General features: G+C 39.3%; 1 protein-coding gene across 1 annotated transcript; it reads right to left on the reverse strand.

Annotated features, from left to right (window-relative positions):
* Positions 1-270: 270 nt before the first annotated feature.
* FAM174A (family with sequence similarity 174 member A) lies at positions 271-11,184 on the reverse strand. Its single transcript, XM_038125083.1, has 3 exons — positions 10,787-11,184; positions 6,289-6,423; positions 271-2,797 (listed from the first exon to the last, which is right to left on the reverse strand). The coding sequence occupies exons 1-3, from the start codon at positions 11,101-11,103 to the stop codon at positions 2,776-2,778; spliced, it is 474 nt and encodes a 157-aa protein (XP_037981011.1). The 5' UTR covers positions 11,104-11,184; the 3' UTR covers positions 271-2,775.
* Positions 11,185-21,276: the final 10,092 nt, after the last annotated feature.

Consider the following 21,276-nt stretch of genomic DNA (forward strand, 5'->3'; position numbering starts at 1 on the left):
CCTCAAATTACAGTAGTGAAGGAAAAAAGTCACAAAGCCCGAACATACAGTAATAGATATGCTGATAGCCTTAATACTGTAAAACTTGTAAAAAATATCTTTAAACATTATTCTTTTTTCAATCTTCCAAGATTCTTCTCCACATTATATTTTCAGAAATTCAAGTTATAGAAGAAATCTAGCCTCTCTCCCAGTTTATTTATCATTACACTTGGGCTATCTCATATCTTCAAGGAGTTTTACATCAGCAGATCAGCTCACATTCTTTACTGGCCTATTAATACTTTAGTTCAAATAGGGATAAATTTTTTCCATACACAGCTACTCAGTTACACATTTCATAATTACTTGTCTTCATTTTTTTAAAGTGATAAATAAACTTGAAATGAACTTTAGTTCTGTTTATGCACAGGTCAGTTACTGGCCTCTGTGGTGGCATATTCTTTCCTAAATTTTTGAAAGTATATTACAACAGCTCTAAGAACAGCTTTTCCCAAGTAGTTGGACATGGTATTGATGGTGTTGCACCTGTCATCAGGGGCTGTTCATAACATAACTCACAACTGCAATTTCCAACAGTTAAGACCGATATATACAAAACCACGATTATTTTCTAATTATTGTCTGCAAATGCAATGAGAACCAATTCAGCTACCTAAATTAGATACAAGCTGAGTAAGGCCAAAGAAGCTTGTTCCATCAACCACATGGTATTGGACATATCAGAAATCAAAACTGTTCCAAAACTTATTACCAGTTGTATGATTGCCTTACAGATGGTTTTCCTGTAAACAGAGCCTCATAATTTTGGAGGTATGGGTGAAAGAAGCCTATAAAACATTTTTGAGAAAATTTGTGGCTGTTTTTTTTTTTTTCACCACAAAATTGCTTGGAAGCATAAATAATCTGTTCCATTTTGTTTTTTCTGGAGGAAAACATCAAGGTTTACCTGCAGCATATACAAGAGCTTAAAGATTGATTGCATTTCCAGTGATTTTAACTTGCTTAAACAGTTCAAATATCTGTGCATAACAAGGATAACACCTCCTCAAAGTGCCTCAAAGCCTAGAAAAATTCTACAGGTTTGAATTCTAGGATTTCAGGAAGACAGTCTATACTTCTGAAAGATTTCTATTGTTTAGTTTAACACTGATGGTCTCCTCTGTATATGGAAACCGCATACTTTGCCTTCTATCATTTAACGGTTCTCTCACCTACAGTCGACAACACAGTTATTCTGTACTATGTCTCCAGATTTCTCAACTAAGCAGTTCCAAGAATTAGTGTTGTATTTCCATTTCAGTTTTATCTTTACATATAAGCCGAAAAAGTTAGGTACAACAGGAAACAAAATAAAGACATTTATTGTAAATACAATCTATTTCCCAGCTGTATGTGGCATAAGGGCAGCTGTAGGTGAAACTTACCTGGGGAGGCTGATCTGACCTCATCTGAGCTGTTATTAGTGCAAGTAAGAAGGTTTCAATATAACAAATCAGCTGGTAGAAGAAAATCTACAGCAGACTCCCTCCCCACCCTATCACTGTAGAAATGACATCAAAGAAAAGTACTCCAATTTTGTTCAAACACCAAAAGGGTGAGGAATCAGGAAAAATTATTCCTCTTTCTCTGTAGCCCGTAACTCAGGCACTTCGAGGACACATAGTCACCCCCACCAATACTGCTGTCGAAAGCTTATGCCTTGAAATATATGGATATAAGGAATTAGCAAAATAATTACACATTAATTCTAAACTAGAATTTGAACATTTTGTCTACATTACCAAGATTATGGTGGAAATTGCAACACATTAAAAAAAGTATATCTTCCAGGTCTTAAAGACTGTTCCAATAACTTTTATGGCACTAGCCAAAAACTAAACATAACTGCTCTATGTCAACTACATTCATGAAAGTACTACCACACATTTCAGTAATAGCTGCTTCTGATGTCAGTGCTTCATTTTAGAGTTACAGAATATTTTGAATTTTCCCAAAGGCTTCTCTCTGCTTCACTACAGGTCTGAATATTGACATCACACAGCAACACCCTAAAGTCACTAAGCCACATCTGTTCACACAAGGTGAAGACAGATCTCACAAAAAATTAACACAACAGTTGCAATCTGGAGTCTTAACAGCAAGAAGATGTTGCAATACCATGTTTTACATAATTATATTAATATCCCAAGTATCCTTAAAATGTATAGTGTTGTAGCATCACACTAAATGCTAAGAGCACTGTAAACACATTTTAATTTTTCACTGGAGTTTACATGAACAAAACATGTTAATTCGGTTTTTTAAATTCTCAACACAGAAGGCAGTGGTTTGGCTTTTTATTGGTAAACAATAAATCATCTCCTCAATTAAAATCATGTTCTAACAGTTCTGAGAGGTCCACAGTGGCTTTATTTACTTACAATTTAATATCAGAAGAAAAAATTAACATTCCAGGTTACTGTAGAAAAGAAGTGTATACCACACTTAATGGCATACAAGACTTGCAACAAGCAAAAAATAACTGGTTTACAAGTAATCTTCCTTTCAAATAGGTTTTTATCTTAGCACAATTAGTACTCTCTCTCCAAAGGCTATACATTGAGACTCTCTATATACAAAAAGATACAACAAATTGATACATTACTTATTGCAAGATATTAAGGATGCCATAGAATACACAAATTAAATTAGTTCCCCCCTGCTTGCATACTCTCTTGCTTCTTATTTCTCCCATGAAGCAGTCTCCTTCTCTGGTTCTAAGATTAAATTCTTTCATTGAAAGGCACGTACTTCTCTACAATAGAAGAAACAGATGCATTAATCTGAAATGCCTTGTTTCAAGGCAAATTTAGCCAACATTTTTAAAGATGACACATTATTAAAGAATCTAGAGAGACATGACATTTTATTATTAAATTTGACTGGAAAAACTCATAGTTACCATATTAGTGTGAAGCAAAGTACCATAAACCTGCATTCATTTAACCTTTCCAAATAGAGAGAAAACTCATTTACAAAAATAAAAAAGGGATTTACCACAATAAATATATTTTTGAACCTTCAAGGCTTCTGAGTTCCTACTGAAACTCTGGCAAGTCTTGGTAGCATTCCAGTTATGGAATACTATAAATAAATTGAGTAAATTCCTCTCCTTGTGTCTTGCAGCACTGAGCAAGTAGTTCCTGTGTGAAGTCATTCAATGAGGATTGTAAACTAGTAGTGTGATATAATTTTGAAAAACAAAGATGTGATAATAGTATACGGTTCCTCAGTTAGCATGTATGGAAAGTTGTATCGTGAGAGACCAAAGGCTAGAACTTCTCACTTGGGCATTTAATAAGTAAACTATTGAGTAAAATAGCTAAAACCTATGTTTTAGTAAACTGTCCCAAACGGCAGCAGCATAGACACTAGTAACATGGACCATGATAACAGTGGGAGTACACTTAAATTGTTATGTGTTTCATAACAATTAAATAAATATCTATGTTAAAGCTGAGGGCACTGGGGACCTTTTTTCATACAGCTCTGAAAGAAAACACCAATCTTTGAAAGCAGTAATGTATCTGGACACCAGTATACTAATGCTACCATGGTGATTTTTAGGAGAGAAGCCAGTTTCTCTACCTAGTCCTGCAAAGGGTCTAATACAGTTAACAGCTAATCCAAAATAAGCCTACAGGGATCTCTAATATAGGCATACTATTTTGTAGAGTATCACCTTAAAAAAAGCTTGATATTTTCAAGCAAGAAAAATGAAAGCAGACTGGGTGCCACTACAGTCTTTTAACAGGTCACAAAGACATTAGGAAAAAAGACATATTGTTATATATAAAAAAATACTTTTATATATATACACCAAAACTTGACTACTTTGATGTCAATAACAAATGTAAATGAACATGGAGATAAGAATTTCCTGTAACTGCATTGTTTGTTAGTGCCTTCCGTTACAAGTTGTGAGGGAAACTTAAGCAATAAGCTCAGCTGTTGAGTCTAAGTTAAGTAAAACTACAACTGTTCTTTACTTAACAAAGCACTAAACTTAAAAAAAGTTTTGTTTACTAAAAGCTTCTCTTCCCTGTTCCCAGGCTCCAGGCCTGACTATATATTTAAGCTACCTTCAAAAAAACCCAATTAACCATACCTCTGAATTACTATCAATGTCAGAACAAAGGGTAATGGCATCTCCCAAGAATATGTATCATCTTCCTAATGCTGTCCTCAGCATCAAGTTGCCTTTGCTTACTTAGGTATTTTGTATTCCTTTTGGTCATTGTGCTTAAGCAGTAATGTGAAGACTGATTACTAAGCTTCAGTGCAGATGTAAACAAGTTGAAACAAGGGGTAATAAATTAACTTTAAAAAGTACATTCCCAATCAAGATTAAAAAAATAAAATAATTCAAGTATTCTAGTTTTCAAACTAACCTCCCAGCAATGATGTATCTTTGCAAAATTTGAACACCATTTTATCAAGCTGCTCTACAGAGATTTGAGAAGTAAATTCACATTGTTCAGCACTGCTTTCATCCTACACATGAACACTATTTCAAATAACAAGTAGCTCTTAAAATTTTAAGAGCTTCTCCCCATAAAAGAGAACACAGGAAGATATCATTATACAAAACCATAGCAAATTCACCATCTTCACTAAATCTAACTGAAGTCCTTGTTTTCCTGAGTTCCCAGTATCAAAACAAGGACTTCAATAATTAAGGCACAAACTTTCAGAGACCTATTGAAACAACAGTATGAAATACTTCAACAAATTTTTCTTCTCCTTCAAAATGAAGTGTTTAGGAAACAGGAAGGCAGAAAAATCAGAAATAGGCTCTCTGAAATTTATAATCGTGTAATACTGTTTGTTAATGATAACTACCTATATTATCATTTTACTTCCTGCTAAAAAAACATAGTTGATACTCCTGTAAATAAGCATTTACAAAGAGTATCATGTTAACTTGTCATCAAATACCTTAACATCAACAAGTATGCTGAATTACAACAGAAGCTAAAAGATTTAAGGAAGACATTGAGGGAATTCCTGAATATAATGTGACAGCAATTATGTAATATATTTTACATACGTGTGCGTGTATACATATATATATATATGTATGTATGTATGTGTGTAAATATATATATATATGTATATGTACTGGAACAAGACTAGTAACTAGTAACATAGGGTAATGGTAAATGTCACATAATTCTAAAATGCAGAGGAATGCTAAGTCAAGATACTCTAGCTATTTTAATCTATTGTATGGGGGAGGAAAAATCAAGAGAGGCTTTGACTTATGAAAAAAAATTAAATCAGAAATATTCCCATTAAGGAGACAAAGTTAAAGCAGACTGAACATTTCTCTTCAAGTGCCAGAACTGAAAGTTCCTCCTGATAAACTGTAGAACACCTGACTTACTACTCCAATACTTTTTAATGATTGACATCATGTGTCAAACTGTTTTTCGCTTGAGATTTGAATCTGATTTCACATTAAGCAGTGCAAATCAATTACTTCCTGTGACTGGAAGAATTCATCTGATCTCTTCTGATACTTGACAATAGTCAAGCAGCCCTTATTATGAGATAAACCCATCAATTATTTTTACTGTATCTTCACACATGCAATGTTATGGCATTACTCAAGAAAAAAATTAAGTGTGAATTGCATAGATTTACATTTTAATTTATCATGTTTAAGACACTAAGGAAACAGAATGAAAGTTCAAACAAAATTTGGTTTTGGAAGTTCAAACAAAATAAAACAAAATTTTCCTGTATCTATGAAGTTTCCAAGAATAGCTTAAGAATATGAATCTTTCAGTGCAGCAGTACCAAATGTAAAACCTGGCACAGGATCATCATCAACTAACTGCTGACTACTTTAGCCATAAGAAAGCAGAATGAAGCAAAGCTGCTTGAAGCACACCTCATAGGTGAGAATACACAAGAAAAACTGAGGCGCCTCCAAATAAGGAAAAAAAAGAAAAGAGAAGGTAAAAGCTAGTTGTTGATTTAACATTAGCTTCAATGACACTGTATTTGTAACAAAAATATCCTACCTTCCTCTTCATTTCTCTGGAACTCACATGTTGAAGACAAATGATGTTTATCTTCTTGCCCACTAAATTCTTGCCCATTTAAAATTCAAGTGATCTTGACATCCCTTCTCCAACTATGCATATGAAACACAGTAGTGAGCTTTCTCAGAGAAACTGCTTATCACCCACACTCCTTCACTTCTGTGGCTAGAAGTACATTCAGGTTCTAAATACAAACCTTCGAGGATGGCTGGCATCGAATAGTGTTGTATCATCATCATCGTCATCTTGTTCTAATGGGGTCAGCTCCATGTTTTCTATGTTCGTATCCAAAACTCCGTATCTTCGGGTTTTTCTATTTTGCCTTCTGAGCCTGAAAAGTATTTTAAAACATTCAAGTAATGTAAATCTTTTGCTACTTTCTGAAACAATAATGTAAAATACTGCTGTATTGATACTTAGTGTAAGTTTTCTAAAATTTATTATAAGTGTAAACACTTAGCTCTGTGAAATTCAGAGGTCAGACAATTCTAAGTGTCAACAGTTTACATGAAATGATTAAGACTACTAAGAATGTCATCTCTAGTTTTGTACGGGAATAATGTAGTGAATACAAAATGGCACTTAGCATCTAAATATAAGAGCCACATAAAAAATATATGCAAAAGCATACTTCAAACATACTTATACTGAGAAAAAAATGCCTTGCTACATATTCTCTATGTGTCTTACATATCTGTAAATAATAGCAGATCAAATCAGGTAGAAACTAAACATAGCTATAGCAAAGCTATAACTTGTAACACAAGTAATGGCTGACTCTAGAAATTTTTATTATAATTTGTGAAGTCTTTTATAGATATCAAGTTTAAAAAATCATCTATAATTATACTTTAGAATAAGACAGATCTTATCAATGTCTTGTCTGCTTCACAAAGCACGGAAAGAAGAGGCAGTAACTCATGTTTCAGGATTAAGGCACAGTGCCTATCACAGACAAGCAGACTGTCTGCATCTGCTTTTCTCACAGGTGCCAACAAAACGTGTTTACAACATTCAGGAACTTCAACACAGAGTATTTCTGAGCTAATATTAAAAAAATTTACTAATATATTACAATATTATAGTATTGCTATCATATTATATAGTATAATACATTATACTATTGTATACTGTGCATAGTGACTTCTCTGTCCCACATTTAGGCACCATTCCAACTATCTTATAAGAGATATCAAATACAATACTGAGATTCTCAGCTTCAAATCCTGTCCTGAAACTCTAGTGAACTTAAACAACTTGCTTAAATACCCTTCTTGAAAGAGCACACATCAGCATTCTGTCTTGGTTTATCTTTTCACTATACTCCAACGTATAAAATATATCTCCTTTTGGAACTGAGAAATAAATGTAACCTTGTAACAATGGGAAACAGATAAAGTACATACCATTCTTCCAAGTTCTCAAATTTCTAAAGTTATAAGAAATAATCAACACAGCCATTTCCTCTACTCTCAATTACGATGTGAAAATGCAGCAACTGTTATCCCAGGCATTTAAGTGCTTTGGACTAGAACAAAATACCCAGCTTTATCATTTAAAGCTAAGGCTACTACCAAAACCAAAAATTTCACCTTGCAGTTCAAGACAAAGTCCCTTTCATGTTCTTCATTTATTTTAGCTGCTCTTTATTCCTCAACTTAGGAAGAAGTTGTACACTTCAAAGCACCAAGTAGAATAAAATTCTAAAACTTTTAAGATGACAGTATGATGAAAAATAAGTTGTTTCTTACATATTGTGCCTTTTGATTTTCACTAAAGTACAAGTTAAGCAATTGGGACTAGGACAAGCATTGTGGATATCCTAGCAGATAAGAAATTATTTTAAACACACAAATAAAAAAAGAAATTAGGAAGAGGTAGTACATGCTACTCATACAGTCAGTATTTCTGTCAATCTCACTTTACATTTTATCTTTTCCCCTTAATGGATTAAAATGGAAAGTGAGTAGCTACTGTGATTTGAGTGATCTAAGACAATCATAGCAAATGTAGAAATGTAGATTGTAGAAAATGCAAATAAAACTTAACACAAAGCTGGCACAGATTTTAGATTCAAGCAAATCCTGTTGAAAAAAGATACACTAGTTACTTGAGACTTAAACTCTTCTCTATCCAAGAAGTAGTTTAAAAACTGCAGCTGCAGGAATACTAGAGATGCTTACGCAACGTGCATGCACGATCATAGGCATGACTCTGAAGAAGTGTCCTGAGTGTTAACAAAAATAACTTAAGATCTTTTAGTCTGTGACCGACAACTGCTCAGTTGGAAGGGATCTACAACTACTATCAAGTCAACTGCCTGATCAATCCAAAATTTAAAGCATGGTACCATGGGTATTATCCAAATGCCTCTTAAACACTGATCCCTTTCTAAGAAGCCTGTTCCAGTCACTGACCACCCTACCAGTAAAAAAATGTTTCCTAATGTCCAATTTATACCTCTCTTGGTGCAACTATGAATGATTCCCATGCATCCTAAAGCTGGATCTCAGCAAGAAGGGATAAGCATCTCCTTCCCCATGGACCAATGGGATGTCAGGGAGCAATGAGGTCACCCCTCAGGCCCTGTCTTCTCCAAAGCAGACCAACTCAGTCCTCAGCCACTTCTCAGAGGACAGGCCTTCCAACTCTTTCATCAGCTTGGCTGCCCAGTCTAGTTGTATTCATGTGCCTTAGTATGCTTCTTACTGCACACAGTTATCACAAGAAGGCCACGATAAGGCTGAATAAAGTTGGACAATCTCCTCTCTTGTCTGTTTGGCTGTGCTTTGTGAGAAGCACCCAAGGGTGAAGTTGCCCTCTTGGCTGCCAGGGCACATGTTGGCTCATACTGAGCTTGCTGTCAACCAGCACCCTGAGATCCCTCTCTGCATGGCTGCTCTGCAGTTGCTTCTCTCCCAAGTAAAACCAGAGTCCTGTTTCAGCTGCAAAGCCCAGCATTTGTTCTTGTTATATGTCCTGGCACTGGTGATTCCCCAATGTGCCAATCTATCTAGATCCTTATGCAAGGCCTCTTGAACCTTGAGAGAGTCAACTGTACCTCCCAGTTTGGTGTCATCAGCAAAGTTGCTAATGTCCCATTCAACTCCTGTCTCCAGATAAGAGTATTGAGCAAAGCTGGCCCTAGAACTGAGCCCTGAGGAGCAACACTGGTGACTGGGCATCAGCCTGATGCACCTCTCCTGACTACAACCCGATGAGCCCTGTCATTTAGCTGTCTTTTCTACCAGTGCACAAATTTGCTCATCCCACAGCTGCAGAGCTTGTCCAGAAGGGTACTGTGAAGAACAGCATCAAAAGCCTTACTAAATCCAGAAACACTACACTCACTTTCTTCCCTTCATCCACTGGGCAGGCAACTTGGTAGAAAGCTTTCAAAATGCTTTCATGTCTTATGACAAGATATATCTTCATGCCAAGGAAACCTATCCAAAAAAGGGTCATTTGCACTTAATCCTTATATTTCTTATATAACCACTGCAAGAACATTTGAGCTACAAGTTCAAATTCAAAAACATACACTTTACATATTCCAAAATTCAGAAGCAAGATGCCATGGAATTACAGAATAATGTGCAGTATAAAGCTTCCAGTTTACAGTAGCACCTAGAAGACAGCACTCCAGTTGCAAATGCAGAACAGCATCCTACTGCCAAAACCAGAATATCAAGCAATTACCACTCATGCAGAAAATAATGGCAACAGATGATAATTTTCCTCTCCAGCTCCTGCAATGACAGACTTTTATTTATTTATTCATTCAGCCTTTCCACAGTACTACTCACATCTCCAAATCCAACAGGCTGATGTTACAAGACACACTAACACTGAGAAGTGCCCTCAAGGCTTCTCAAGAGCGATTTGCAAGATGTATGGAACAATCAAAATACCCTAGTTTACTTGGAGTTTTACTTGGACTGCATAACTTAGTACATGACATACACAAAACAGCCTTTCTAAACTAAATGATGCAGATATTGGACACAATGGGCGTATCTAAATGTAATACAAGGTACATGGAGAACTTGCTCCATAACTGAAATGCTTTATGCATAATCATACATTTGGGCATTGCTCTGAAGAATTCAAGTTATTAAAGCATGAGAGAGAGAAGTAAAACCACCAGGACAAAAACAAAAAATACAGGGACAGACACTGTACTTAACTGCAAAAGCACATCGAGCTACATGGAGAATAGCTTCCATGAGAAACAGAAAGGCAGCTAAGTGGTAGCAAGCTTCATAAGGACCCTTTTCTTAAAAAGTCACAAAACAGGTTAACTGTGAAAGCATAGAAGAAATATATTTAGCGACAAAGTAGGGGAGGACAACTTTGGTAGTTTAGCGATACAGAAGTTTGCAAACAGGTCAAAACTCACTCTAAGAACATACAAAATGAATTTTGGTGGGATGACAGATGCCAGCAGTGACAAGTCCACCCGGAGGGCACAGGAGGGGGTCGGGAAAGGCCCAACAGTGATGCGAGATTCTTGGTGACGTGAGCGGAGCAGACCGAGCTGCTCCCCGCCCACACCGGGAAGCCGGCACCGGGAGCTTCCCAGAGCAGTCGGGCGCTACTCGCCGGTCCCTTAGGAGGCGCGGGGCCGACTCGCTCCGCAGACCCGGCCGCGCAGCTGCGCCCCCCGCGCCCACAATCCAGCTCCCCGCCCTCACCGCACGGTCCGGATCACGAAGTAGACGATGAGGGCGGCGCTGGCCAGCACCAGCACGGACAGGGCACGCTGGGTCATGGGCTGACCCTGCTCGGGCAGCGCCGACACCTCGGCCAGGCGGCTGCTGCTGCTGCTGCTGCTGCTGTTGCCGCTGCTCCGCGTGGAGGCCCCGCCGGCCGCCTCCGTTGGGCGCGGGGAAGAAGCGGCGGCGTTCCGGGGGCGTGGGGCCGCAGCCTCCGCGCAGCGGGCGGCCTCCAGCAGCACCAGCAGCACCAGCAGCGGCCCCGCCAGGAGCCGCGGCAGCGCCGGCGACTGCATCTCCCCCTGCCTCCCGCCCGGCACGGCCGCGCAGAGCGGCCGGGCCCCGCCGCCGTCAGTGCGGCCGCCGGAAGCGGAAGGCGCTCCCCTCCCTCTCCGTGTCGCCGCAGCTCTGTCGTGGGCACCTCCCTTTTTCTCTGGGTGGTCAGTAGCGCTTGGGCGCGAGTGAGGGGCTACTTCGAATGTAACAAATTTAAGGCGGGGTAGTTTTTTTAAACCGGTCCTCTGTTTTAGCCTGATTCTATTTACAAAAGAACCGAAATTTTGTAACTGACTTAAGTAAAAGCAGAAATGTTGAGGAAACTTCCCAGTGTGATCGTTTATGAGACTCCCTGGCAGGCACTTCCCAATGCCAGAGCTGCCACTGCTGACACCGAAGCCGCCTTCGCAGCGGCGGCTCCAGTAAGCCGATGTGTCCCCGCTTATCTCCCCACACACCCCACTTAGGCAATCAGACCGTGTTTCCCGCAGCAGTCTCAGATGGCTTATGGGTTGACAGTGCAGGACCTGGTCCTCCGATGCTGCCGAGCTACCTGCAGCAGACGTATTCCTCAACAGCAAACAAAAGGATGGTTTGGGAAGCGCTAGGTCCTGAAAACTCTAATTTTTGCTTCAGCTGTGGTTCAGTGGTGGAAAGACCACGAAAAGGCTGTGTCTAGACAGACCACAGCCGAAGGTGACGGAGCAGTCAGTGTATTACAAAGCCAGCGAACAAGAATGACAAGACCCTGACTTAGGGTGATGCTACAGAGTAACTGTCCATAAATTTTATTGCTCTTGTGTCTCATTGTTCCTCAACTAAACGCTGTCCTAATAGAATCCTTTAGTTGTTAGAATCCATTAGAAGATTCGTTTTATTGGGTTGGTTGGTTGGTTGGTTGGTTTGCTACTGTATACTAAGCAAAGATTTCAGGGATATAGTGTGCCTACAGAATGAGAAGTCCATATTGGTGGTGAGCTCTTTGACATTTGTCACTGTGTAGAAGGGAATGAATAAAACACCACAGTAGCAAAGAAGCCTTGTGCAGATATATACCTGCAGTTGAAGTAACAGGGGCAGCAACCAGATTTTGTTCAGAAGCAAGCTGATTATCCCAGAGGCCTTGAACTTAACATTGTATCAATTGTAATAGGTCATATAAAATCACATATAGATACTGTGAAAACAGTGATTAGTTAACTTATTAACAAGTAAAAAAGTTTAGCAGTTCATTAACTGAGAAAACAGATTCAAGGTCTTGTGTCCCACAATTAGTGTGAATTTGGAAAGAGTAAAACTGATTTAAGTAGCTTGTGAGACATTAAACTATCACGTGTCTCCCCCTTGAAAAATTGTAGGCCTTGAATGGGAATAATCTTTCAGATTATGAACAACAGATTTTGATGAAGGTGCTGTAGGGATGGAGCATGTGAATAAGCTTCCGTGATAGCTTTTTACAAGGTTTATGACTTCAACAGAGCTTGACTGATTCAGATCCTCCCACTGTTGTGTATCACCCTGCTTCTATCCTATGAATTCCCGTGAGATGTATTTTCTCTTGACAAGTCCAAGCAACTTATTTGCAGCACAGGGACATATGACAGAGGAAAGTGTTATATTCAAAAGTCTAGGAAGAATAATTCTTAGAAAGACAGTCACTGATGTTAAATTGTCCTTTAGAAATGTCCTTGATGCATGGACTGTGTAAAGTCCAACAGTGCTGGGTCAGATGCAAAGCATTAGGGGAAAAGAAAAGAGGATTGCCTTGGTCAGTAAAAACTATGGCAGAGAAATATATGTATTTTAAAATGCCCTCTTAGCAAAACTACCGTCCTTAAAACCAAGGGTTCTAGCGCTGTGTGGGGAAAGTTGGTTTTTGAGGGTTTTTTTTCCCCAAATCAGAAGCTAGTGCTCTTAATAATCAGCAGATTAAGACAGTCTTTGAGTTTTCATATAGAAACCAAAAAAGTAGAGTAATTTATGTTCTTTATTTTGAAACAAAAATAATTATTTAAGTCCTTGAATATTTGTTTGTTTCTTTGGTGTGGGGGAGGGGTGTGGGTTGTTTAATCATTGAAATGCATAGATTTGTTCAGTATTCAAGTCAGGTATAAATACAAAACACTTGTATCCAAAAAAATTTGAATGCAAAAATTTGCTTCAAGAGAGCTATATTTTTTTTTCGTGAAGTGTGACATAACTTCAAACCTCTGTGTGGAAATGGGCAGTCATTTTTAGATCTTTTTAGAATTCCTGACTATTAGTAATTGATGTCTAAATTACTGGTTAGAGACAAAGTAAGGAAACAGAATTTTTAAAAATTGTGATGTTCTGTGATCATTATGGTATTCAGCAGCTTTTGAAACCTGTGTCTTTGGGTTATATTTCCCCATTCTGAGTTGAAGTGTAGAACCTTTTTCACTTACAAAAGGAATCTGAAACTTTCTTGTCTTATACCTAAAAGGTAAGAATTTGAGTGCCAGTGAAAGACCCTGAGACAGTTACATTGCCCATTAAAAATAATGGAGCTTACTTGAGTTTTACCTTTGAGAAAAACAAAAAAAACCAATTTTTTTTTTACTTCCATCAAACAGATGGAAAATTAATTGGAAGAGCACATAAATTACTTTACACAATTATTTGAATGTCAAGGATGTCTGAGAAGATCTCATTAGAAAATGAAACAGTAATTTGGAGAAAAGCACTTAAGAGCTCTGTATATTTTCTATTTTTCTTGTTTAGCTAGTTGAACTAAAAAGTTGTTATACAGCTCCTGATTCCAAAGTATTTGGTGCTGCAACATATCTGTTTCCTTTTCCCTCACCACTATCAGTCTGTCTGTATCATAGAATATTCTGTGTTGGAAGGGGCCTACAAGGATCATTAGTTCCAATTCTTAAGTGAAAGGTCCATACGAGCATCAAACCCACAACTTTGGTATTTGCTGATACCACTCTCAATCTGAAGTTGTTTGTTTTCATCCTTTATGAAGTCCTTGTGGAATGACTTTCCAGAAATGAAAACATAAGAGGTTTTGAGATTTTGAGAAATGAAGACATAAGAGGTGACTGCCCTTTTCTGCTCTGATAGGAGGTTATCAAGGAGCATGCTGCCTGCTGTCCCTGTAAGCCATATTAAGCCCTTAAACCCTGAAACTATCCAGTTCTTTAGGTCTCTAAATCATGTTCTAGTCTCCATTTATGCCATCTGAGGACATCTTTGTCCAAATGTATCTTGTGAAAAACTCCAATCACTTGTTTTAAAAATTTAAATGTTTAATAGTAATAAAATTGTTATAAAAATAGGAATAACAATTAGAGCAATAAGAATTTGGACAGATTTAGGACTAAAATAAGGAAAATAAGGAAAATAAGGAAAAATAAAGGAAAAAAAATCAAAGAATTACAGATGTCCAGATGCTTCCTGGGCATTAGGCCCCCAAAAAGCATACCTGCTAACAAAGGATTAACCCTTAAAAGCAATAGCCTGTTTCATATTCATATGTGTCATACATGATGCAAACATTCCTTTCTCTGCATTTTTTTGCATTCTCTGCTTTCTTATTTTAAGCAGGGAAACAATTAGCAACAAATATTTCTTTTTTTATTGTGCTTTTGAAAATTGAGCTGCCAGATAGAGTCTGCTTTTATTATAACGGCAAGTTGCTGAAGGCAGACAAGCTACTTTAATTTGTTTCAAAAAAGAAGTAACTTTACAGTGGTGCTGAACTCAGCTGGATAGAAACTTTCTAACACATTTTTAAGTATTAGAAAGCATGCATTCTTTAATGCAGCTTGCTGGATGCAAGGAACATTTTCTTCTAGTCTTGTGTAAACAAAGACAGGCAAGTAAGGCTTTTTGTTACACATATTGTTTACATATTTATCAGGTATCTATTGTAGAAACAGGCAATCCCCAGCCAGGGAATAATGTCCTCTGACTTCATGATTCAGAAAGGCTAAACAAATGCTTTATTAAGCTATACTGTATTACAGTAATACTATACTAAATTACTTATTAAAGAGATACTATACTGAAAAGATACTATACTAAAAAGATACTAAAGAATAATATACTATACTAAAGAAAAACCCACGACCCTCTGCAGACAGCCACGACACAGCTTTGACCCAATTGGCCAAGGAATCAAAACAACCTTCACCCGTGTTCAATAACCAAATCACTTTCGGTAAACAATCTCCATAACACATTCCACATGTGCAAAACAACAGGAGCAGTGAATAGAGGTAAGAATTGTTTTCTCTTCTTCTCTGAGGTTCTCACTGCCTTCCCCAGAAAAAATCCTGAGAGAGAGAATTTTGTCTCTCTCTGTTCAGAGGATGTGAATACAGGTATTCTCGCTTGCTAGATGTATATTTATTGCCCTGTTTTGCATAGTTCCATCCCTATCAGAAGTCCTTATTTGGTTCTCAGGGGTCTCTTTCAGGGTCTCTGGTGATGTTTGATGCCCAAATTGTGGTGTCTGCTGGCTGACCACTGGTTCTGAGCAAGCACAGTTTGTTTCCAGCAATTTGCAAGGCTGTTTTTATCTATCTGTGCTCCCAGAGCTCAGCCCACAACTCCAGGGCTTCTCCAAGGTTGTTCTGCCAGCGTTCTGTTACTTATTAGATCATGGGATGTGGAAATGTATAATTTCCCTTATAAATATACAACTATATTTTTTTTAAAAGTGGTTTATAGCGCCAATAAATTTACGTATGGATTTTCAAATTACTTCTTGTTAGTGGTCCGAGATAATGCTTCTTTGGCACGTTTTCCTCTACAATGGTATCTTTTGGTATTCCAATGAACATATCTTTCTTTACTTACTCTCATATTTATCTTCAGGTCTAACAGCTTCCAAGAGAATCTAGGCTATCTGCCTACAGATGGAAGCCAGATGGAGTCCCAGCTTGTATCATGCATTGTTATAGGTGACCTTCTTTCATGTTTCCATGCTTATTTTTTCTTAACTGAATTGATCCAAATCTGCGATACTCCCCTGTTTTGAGCCTGTGGACCATTGCAGCCTCTTCCTCTACCAAACAGACACTGTAAACTTCCTAGAGGCACTCTGCCTCTCAGCTGAAGTTAAATCATGTTGCTAACAAGCACTGTCTTCTGCACTGCTTCGTGAAAATCTTCTGCTCTCTTCCCCAGAAATCACAGCTCTGTCCTGAACAAGTGATTAGCAAAAGGACAAAAATGCTCCAGTAGAGGGAGCCACCATGAGTGCCATATATTAATTGTTCTTAACGACAATAGCTCATTTCTTTTCCAGGCTGCTCTGGTCTACGTAGAGACTCAGCTGTAAGATGTGCTACTACCAGTAAAAGCTTTCTGCTTTTTATAATACACATACTTCATGCACCCATGGTAGTCCTGTCCCTTCCTGGAAGCCCTGAATATTCTCTATAAGGATGAGTGGCCTATGGCTGTTTCCTGATGCTGAAAGCATGTATGATGTCTGCTGTTGAAAAGGGTTGGAGGTTGGGGCTTCGAAATAAACAGCACTTTTTCCCACTTTGATTACTTCTTAAAACTCTACTGTATCCATTTCAGATATTTACATTTATGACTCTCATTAAATGCCAGAAATTTCCTTATTAATAGCCACATTGAAATATTCTCTAGGTTTGCATTACTCCTTGACATTTGAAGTTATGTTTTCCTATTTCTGAAACTTTGGTGTTTTGCTTGCTTTTATTTTTTCTTACAAAAGCATCAAGAATCCAATATGTTTTGTCAGTGGTGAAGTATAGTATCCATGGCTTTAATACACTCCCAAAAGATGATTTTCCTGAGAATGGGAAACAAAGGCAAAAGAAAAAAAGCAAACTAAAAATATATTTTCTGACATTTTTCTTGTTTTGTCGAAAAAGGGCTTGTTTTAAGAACAACAACAACAAAAAATACAACAATTCTATCAGTTAGAGAAATCTATTTTATTTTCTCTATGAAACTGTGGAATGGTACCACAATTTTCTGCTTAGAACTCTTTGGATTATTTCCAGATAATTAATTAAATCTCAGACACTTAGATTCTTAGTATTACGCACACATAATACTATCTCCCCTGCAATCCTGAAAACAAGAAAGACCAAGGAACTGAGCCCAACTTGTCACTCCCCAACCAAAATCTTGTGGTATCTCAGGCCTTCCCAAGACAAAACTCCTGTTACCAGAGTGCAGACAGCTGCACTCCTCCCCCTTCCCCTTGGCTATATCTTTTATTCTCTTAAGTATCACTTGTTATCATTTCTTATCAACTCAAAATAACAGGTACAAGAGACACAGACACACTTGATTTAAAATAAGCTGTAGTTACTCTAGCAATTGATCCTTTCTTAATTTTTTTTCAGGTAGTAATTGAATTGGGTAATTATTGGACCAAGACAAAATGGGAGAGGTGTAATTTTGGCTCTTAACCATAAACTTTGGCTCTTATACATTTGATTTCATAAAGAAATATCCCATCTAGTTATTTTCTCTCTCATTAGATTTACAGGTTTGTTGTTTCACTTTGGTAATTTGGTGTCTGTCATGTAATAGAATTTAATGCAGTAATCCATTGTTGTCGAGCCGAGCAACTCCAATTTCTGCAGCTCGAGTGTTGCATGCAGTAACTTCTGGGTCCAATAGTCCCAGCCATCTACTAGATAATAAATTCTGATGGTTTTGGGGCTGACTTTTGCACAGATGGCATCCTCTGGTATTGGCCACGCATCCATGGGTAACCCAAATAAACAGGTAGAAAAGGGGTTATCTGAGCTGGCTACTGAGACACGCATGGTCTGTTGCTTGGTGATATTGGCTAATGTGATCCATTTATTTTGCTTTGGCTATGGAAATACCCAGGTGTCATCCGGAAGGAGGAAGCTAAGAAAACCACAAAACATGAGCAAGGAGTCTTGGTAAGTCATCTTTCAGTCTTTTAAAGCAGGTTTGGATAAATCTTTGTCTGGTTTTGGTGTTGCTGTTTTCTTCTTAGGTGGTTCTTCACTCTTCCACTGGGGCTTCTGATGAAGTTGTGGGCTACTGCAATGGCTGGAGATGGGGCTTGATATTCTTTGTGGGGATCCACTTGGGTCCTGCACCTATAGATACACAAGCAAATCCCCTTCCCCAAGTGATGAGTGGAAAAGACCCTGAAACTTGTCCAGTTTCAGGGTCCTTAACTAATACAGGTGGTCCTTCCTTCAGTTTTGCCTGAGTCATGTTTGAAAATGTCTGTAAATAGGTAGCACAGTCTCCCTAAGTGATTTTTAAAATTTTAAAATCTTAAAATAAATTAATTTTAAAAATTAAAAACATACATGGCTTTACACTGTCTCTACTATAGAGAGAGGGGTAGAGCCAGGACCTCTACTCCCCCGATTTGTTTTTCTAGGATATTTTTGAGTGATCTATGGGTTCTTTCAATCATGGACTGGGCTGTGGAGGAGTGAGGAATGCTTGTAGTATGCTTAATGCCCCAACAACAATGAAAATGTTGTTGCACTTTTTGAGATATGTAGGCTGGCCCATTGTCAGTCTTGATTTCTTGGGGAATGCCTAAAGATAAGAAAGCTTATAGAAAGTGTTTAATTATGTCTCTGGCTTTTTCCCCATTGTGGGCTAATGCAAAGCTGGCTCCCAGAAAAGTATCTATGGATACATGCAAATACCTAAACTGTCCAAAGGGTTACATCCTACTGCCAAATCTGTAAGTTATTTAAATCTTGGAGATTAACACCATTTCCAGTAGATGGTATTGAATGTTTTTGGCAATCTGGGCAGGAGTGGACAATCATCTTTTCTTGATCTTTATTGATGTTGAGCATTCCTCCCTCCCTTCCTTCCGCCACTTCCTTCCTTCCACCACTTCCTTCCTCCCTTCCTCCCTTCCTCCCTTCCTCCCTTCCTTCCCTCCTTCCCTCTCTCCCTCCCTTCCGCCACTCCCTCCCTCCCTCCCTCCCTCCCTCCCTCCACTTCCTCCCTTCCTCCCTTCCTCCCTTCCTTCCCTCTCTCCCTCCCTTCCGCCACTTCCTCCCTCCCTCCCTCCCTCCCTCCCTTCCTTCCTTCCTCCCTTCCTCCCTTCCTTCCCTCCCTCCACTTCCTCCCTTCCTCCCTTCCTTCCCTCCTTCCCTCTCTCCCTCCCTTCCGCCACTCCCTCCCTCCCTCCCTCCCTTCCTTCCTTCCGCCCCTTCCGCCCCTTCCTTCCTTCCGCCCCTTCCTTCCGCCCCTTCCTTCCGCCCCTTCCTTCCTTCCGCCCCTTCCTTTTTTCTTCCCTTCCCAGAACTTCCATTCCTGGAACTTCCGGAACTTCCTTCCCTTCTCAGAACTTCCCAGAACTTCCCTTCCATTCCCGGAACTTCCCAGAACTTCCTTTCCTGGAATTTCCCGGAATTGCCCAAAACTTCTCTTCCTTTCCTTTCCCTTCCTTTCCCTTCCTTTCCCTTCCTTTCCCTTCCCTTCCCGGAACCTTCCCGGAACCTTCCCGGAACCGTCCCTTCCCGGAACCTTCCCAGAACCTTCCCAGAACCTTCCCAGAACCTTCCCTTCCTGGAACCTTCCCTTTCCAGAACTTCCCGGAACTTCCCTTCCCGGAACTTCCCTTCTGTTTCAAACCACTAGCATTTTTGTTATGGCCGTTCCTTGCAAACATACCCCTTTCAATTCTGTGCATTTGCTTGCTTTTTTCAAATTTGTGTTCTCTGAGGGAAATTTTCTTTCCCTCATCAGACTGTTTTTGACCTCAATTTGTACCTAAAGGAGCTGCTGCATCTGCTGGTCCTGAAATTGATGATGAGTCTGCTTTTCAAGGAATTATTGTCCCTTGGATGTGGGTCACAGTATCACAGAATCAAAGAATCACAGAATTTCTAGGTTGGAAGAGACCTTTAAGATCATCGAGTCCAACCCATGTTCTAAGACCTCAACTAGATCATGGCACCAAGTGCCACATCCAGTCTTTTTTTAAACACATCCAGGGATGGTGACTCCACCACCTCCCTGGGCAGATGATTCCAGTATTTGACCACTCTTTCTGTGAAAAACTTCCTCCTTAATTCTAGCCTGTATCTCCCTTGGCACAGCTTGAGACTGTGTCCTCTTGTTCTGTCTGTTGTTGTCCGGAGAAAGAGACCGACCCCCAGCTCACCACAGCCACCCTTCAGGAAGTTGAAGAGAGTGATAAGGTCACCTCTGAGTCTTCTTTTCTCCAGGCTAAACAACCCCAGCTCCCTCAGTCTTTCTTCATACGGCTTGTGTTCCAAGCCCCTCACCAGCCTCGTTGCCCTCCTTTGGACACGCTCAAGCATCTCAACGTCCCTCCTAAACTGAGGGGCCCAGAGCTGGACACAGCACTCAAGGTGTGGCCTCACCAGTGCCCAGTACAGGGGAAGAATGACCTCCCTGCTCCTGCTGGCCACACTACTCCTGATACTGGCCAGGATGCCATTGGACTTCTTGGCCACCTGGGCACACTGCTGGCTCATGTTCAGCCGACTGTCAACCAGCACTCTCAGGTCCCTTTCCATCTGAGCACTGTCTAGCCACACCACCACAATTGCCTCACCAACTTTACCTGACATTTTTAAACAAGCACAATTAAGCCACGTTTTACCACCAAAACACGCCAGCTCTGGCACATCAGTTCAAACTGTCACATCAACAAGCCCGTGCCATCCTAGCCACGTGTCCAAATTTCCAATCCCAAGCCCTTCCAACAGTTGCAACAGATGTCAATCCTAGGGGACTGAATGCACTTGACTTATGGCAGTCAGACATTACTCATTACCCACCTTTTGGGAAATTGAAATATATACACGTATCTATGGATACATTTTCCGGTGCAGTCTTTGCATCTCTGCATGCAGGAGAGAAAGCCAAAGATGTCACCAAGCATTTCTACATGGCCTTTGCTACCCTGGGAGTTCCAAAAAAGATTAAACCAGACAATGGACCAAGTTACACCTCCAAAGCATTCTGAAACTTTCTCTCAGCTTGGGGAGTTGCCCATCACACAGGCATTCCTCATAACCCTCAGGGACAATCAATAATAGAACACACACAAAGAAATTAAAAAGATGTTAGATTTGCAAAAGGATTCTGCCCTTTTAATGACACCCCAGGAAAGACTCTGTAAAGCACTATTTGTAATGAGTTTTCTTAACTGTCATTCAAAAGAACCAAATCCTCCGACGTTCCAG

This window comes from Motacilla alba, chromosome Z (genome assembly GCF_015832195.1).
Source record: "Motacilla alba alba isolate MOTALB_02 chromosome Z, Motacilla_alba_V1.0_pri, whole genome shotgun sequence".
NCBI lineage: Eukaryota > Metazoa > Chordata > Aves > Passeriformes > Motacillidae > Motacilla > Motacilla alba.

Excerpts from the sequence above, each read along its gene's own strand:
- FAM174A (XM_038125083.1), bottom strand. The coding sequence starts at position 11,103 with ATGCAGTCGCCGGCGCTGCCGCGGCTCCTGGCGGGGCCGCTGCTGGTG. Across the intron at positions 6,424-10,786 it reads TTCGTGATCCGGACCGTGCG|GCTCAGAAGGCAAAATAGAA; the intron begins GTGAGGGCGGGG and ends AATACTTTTCAG. Across the intron at positions 2,798-6,288 it reads GATGCCAGCCATCCTCGAAG|AGAAGTACGTGCCTTTCAAT; the intron begins GTTTGTATTTAG and ends CTTCTATTGTAG.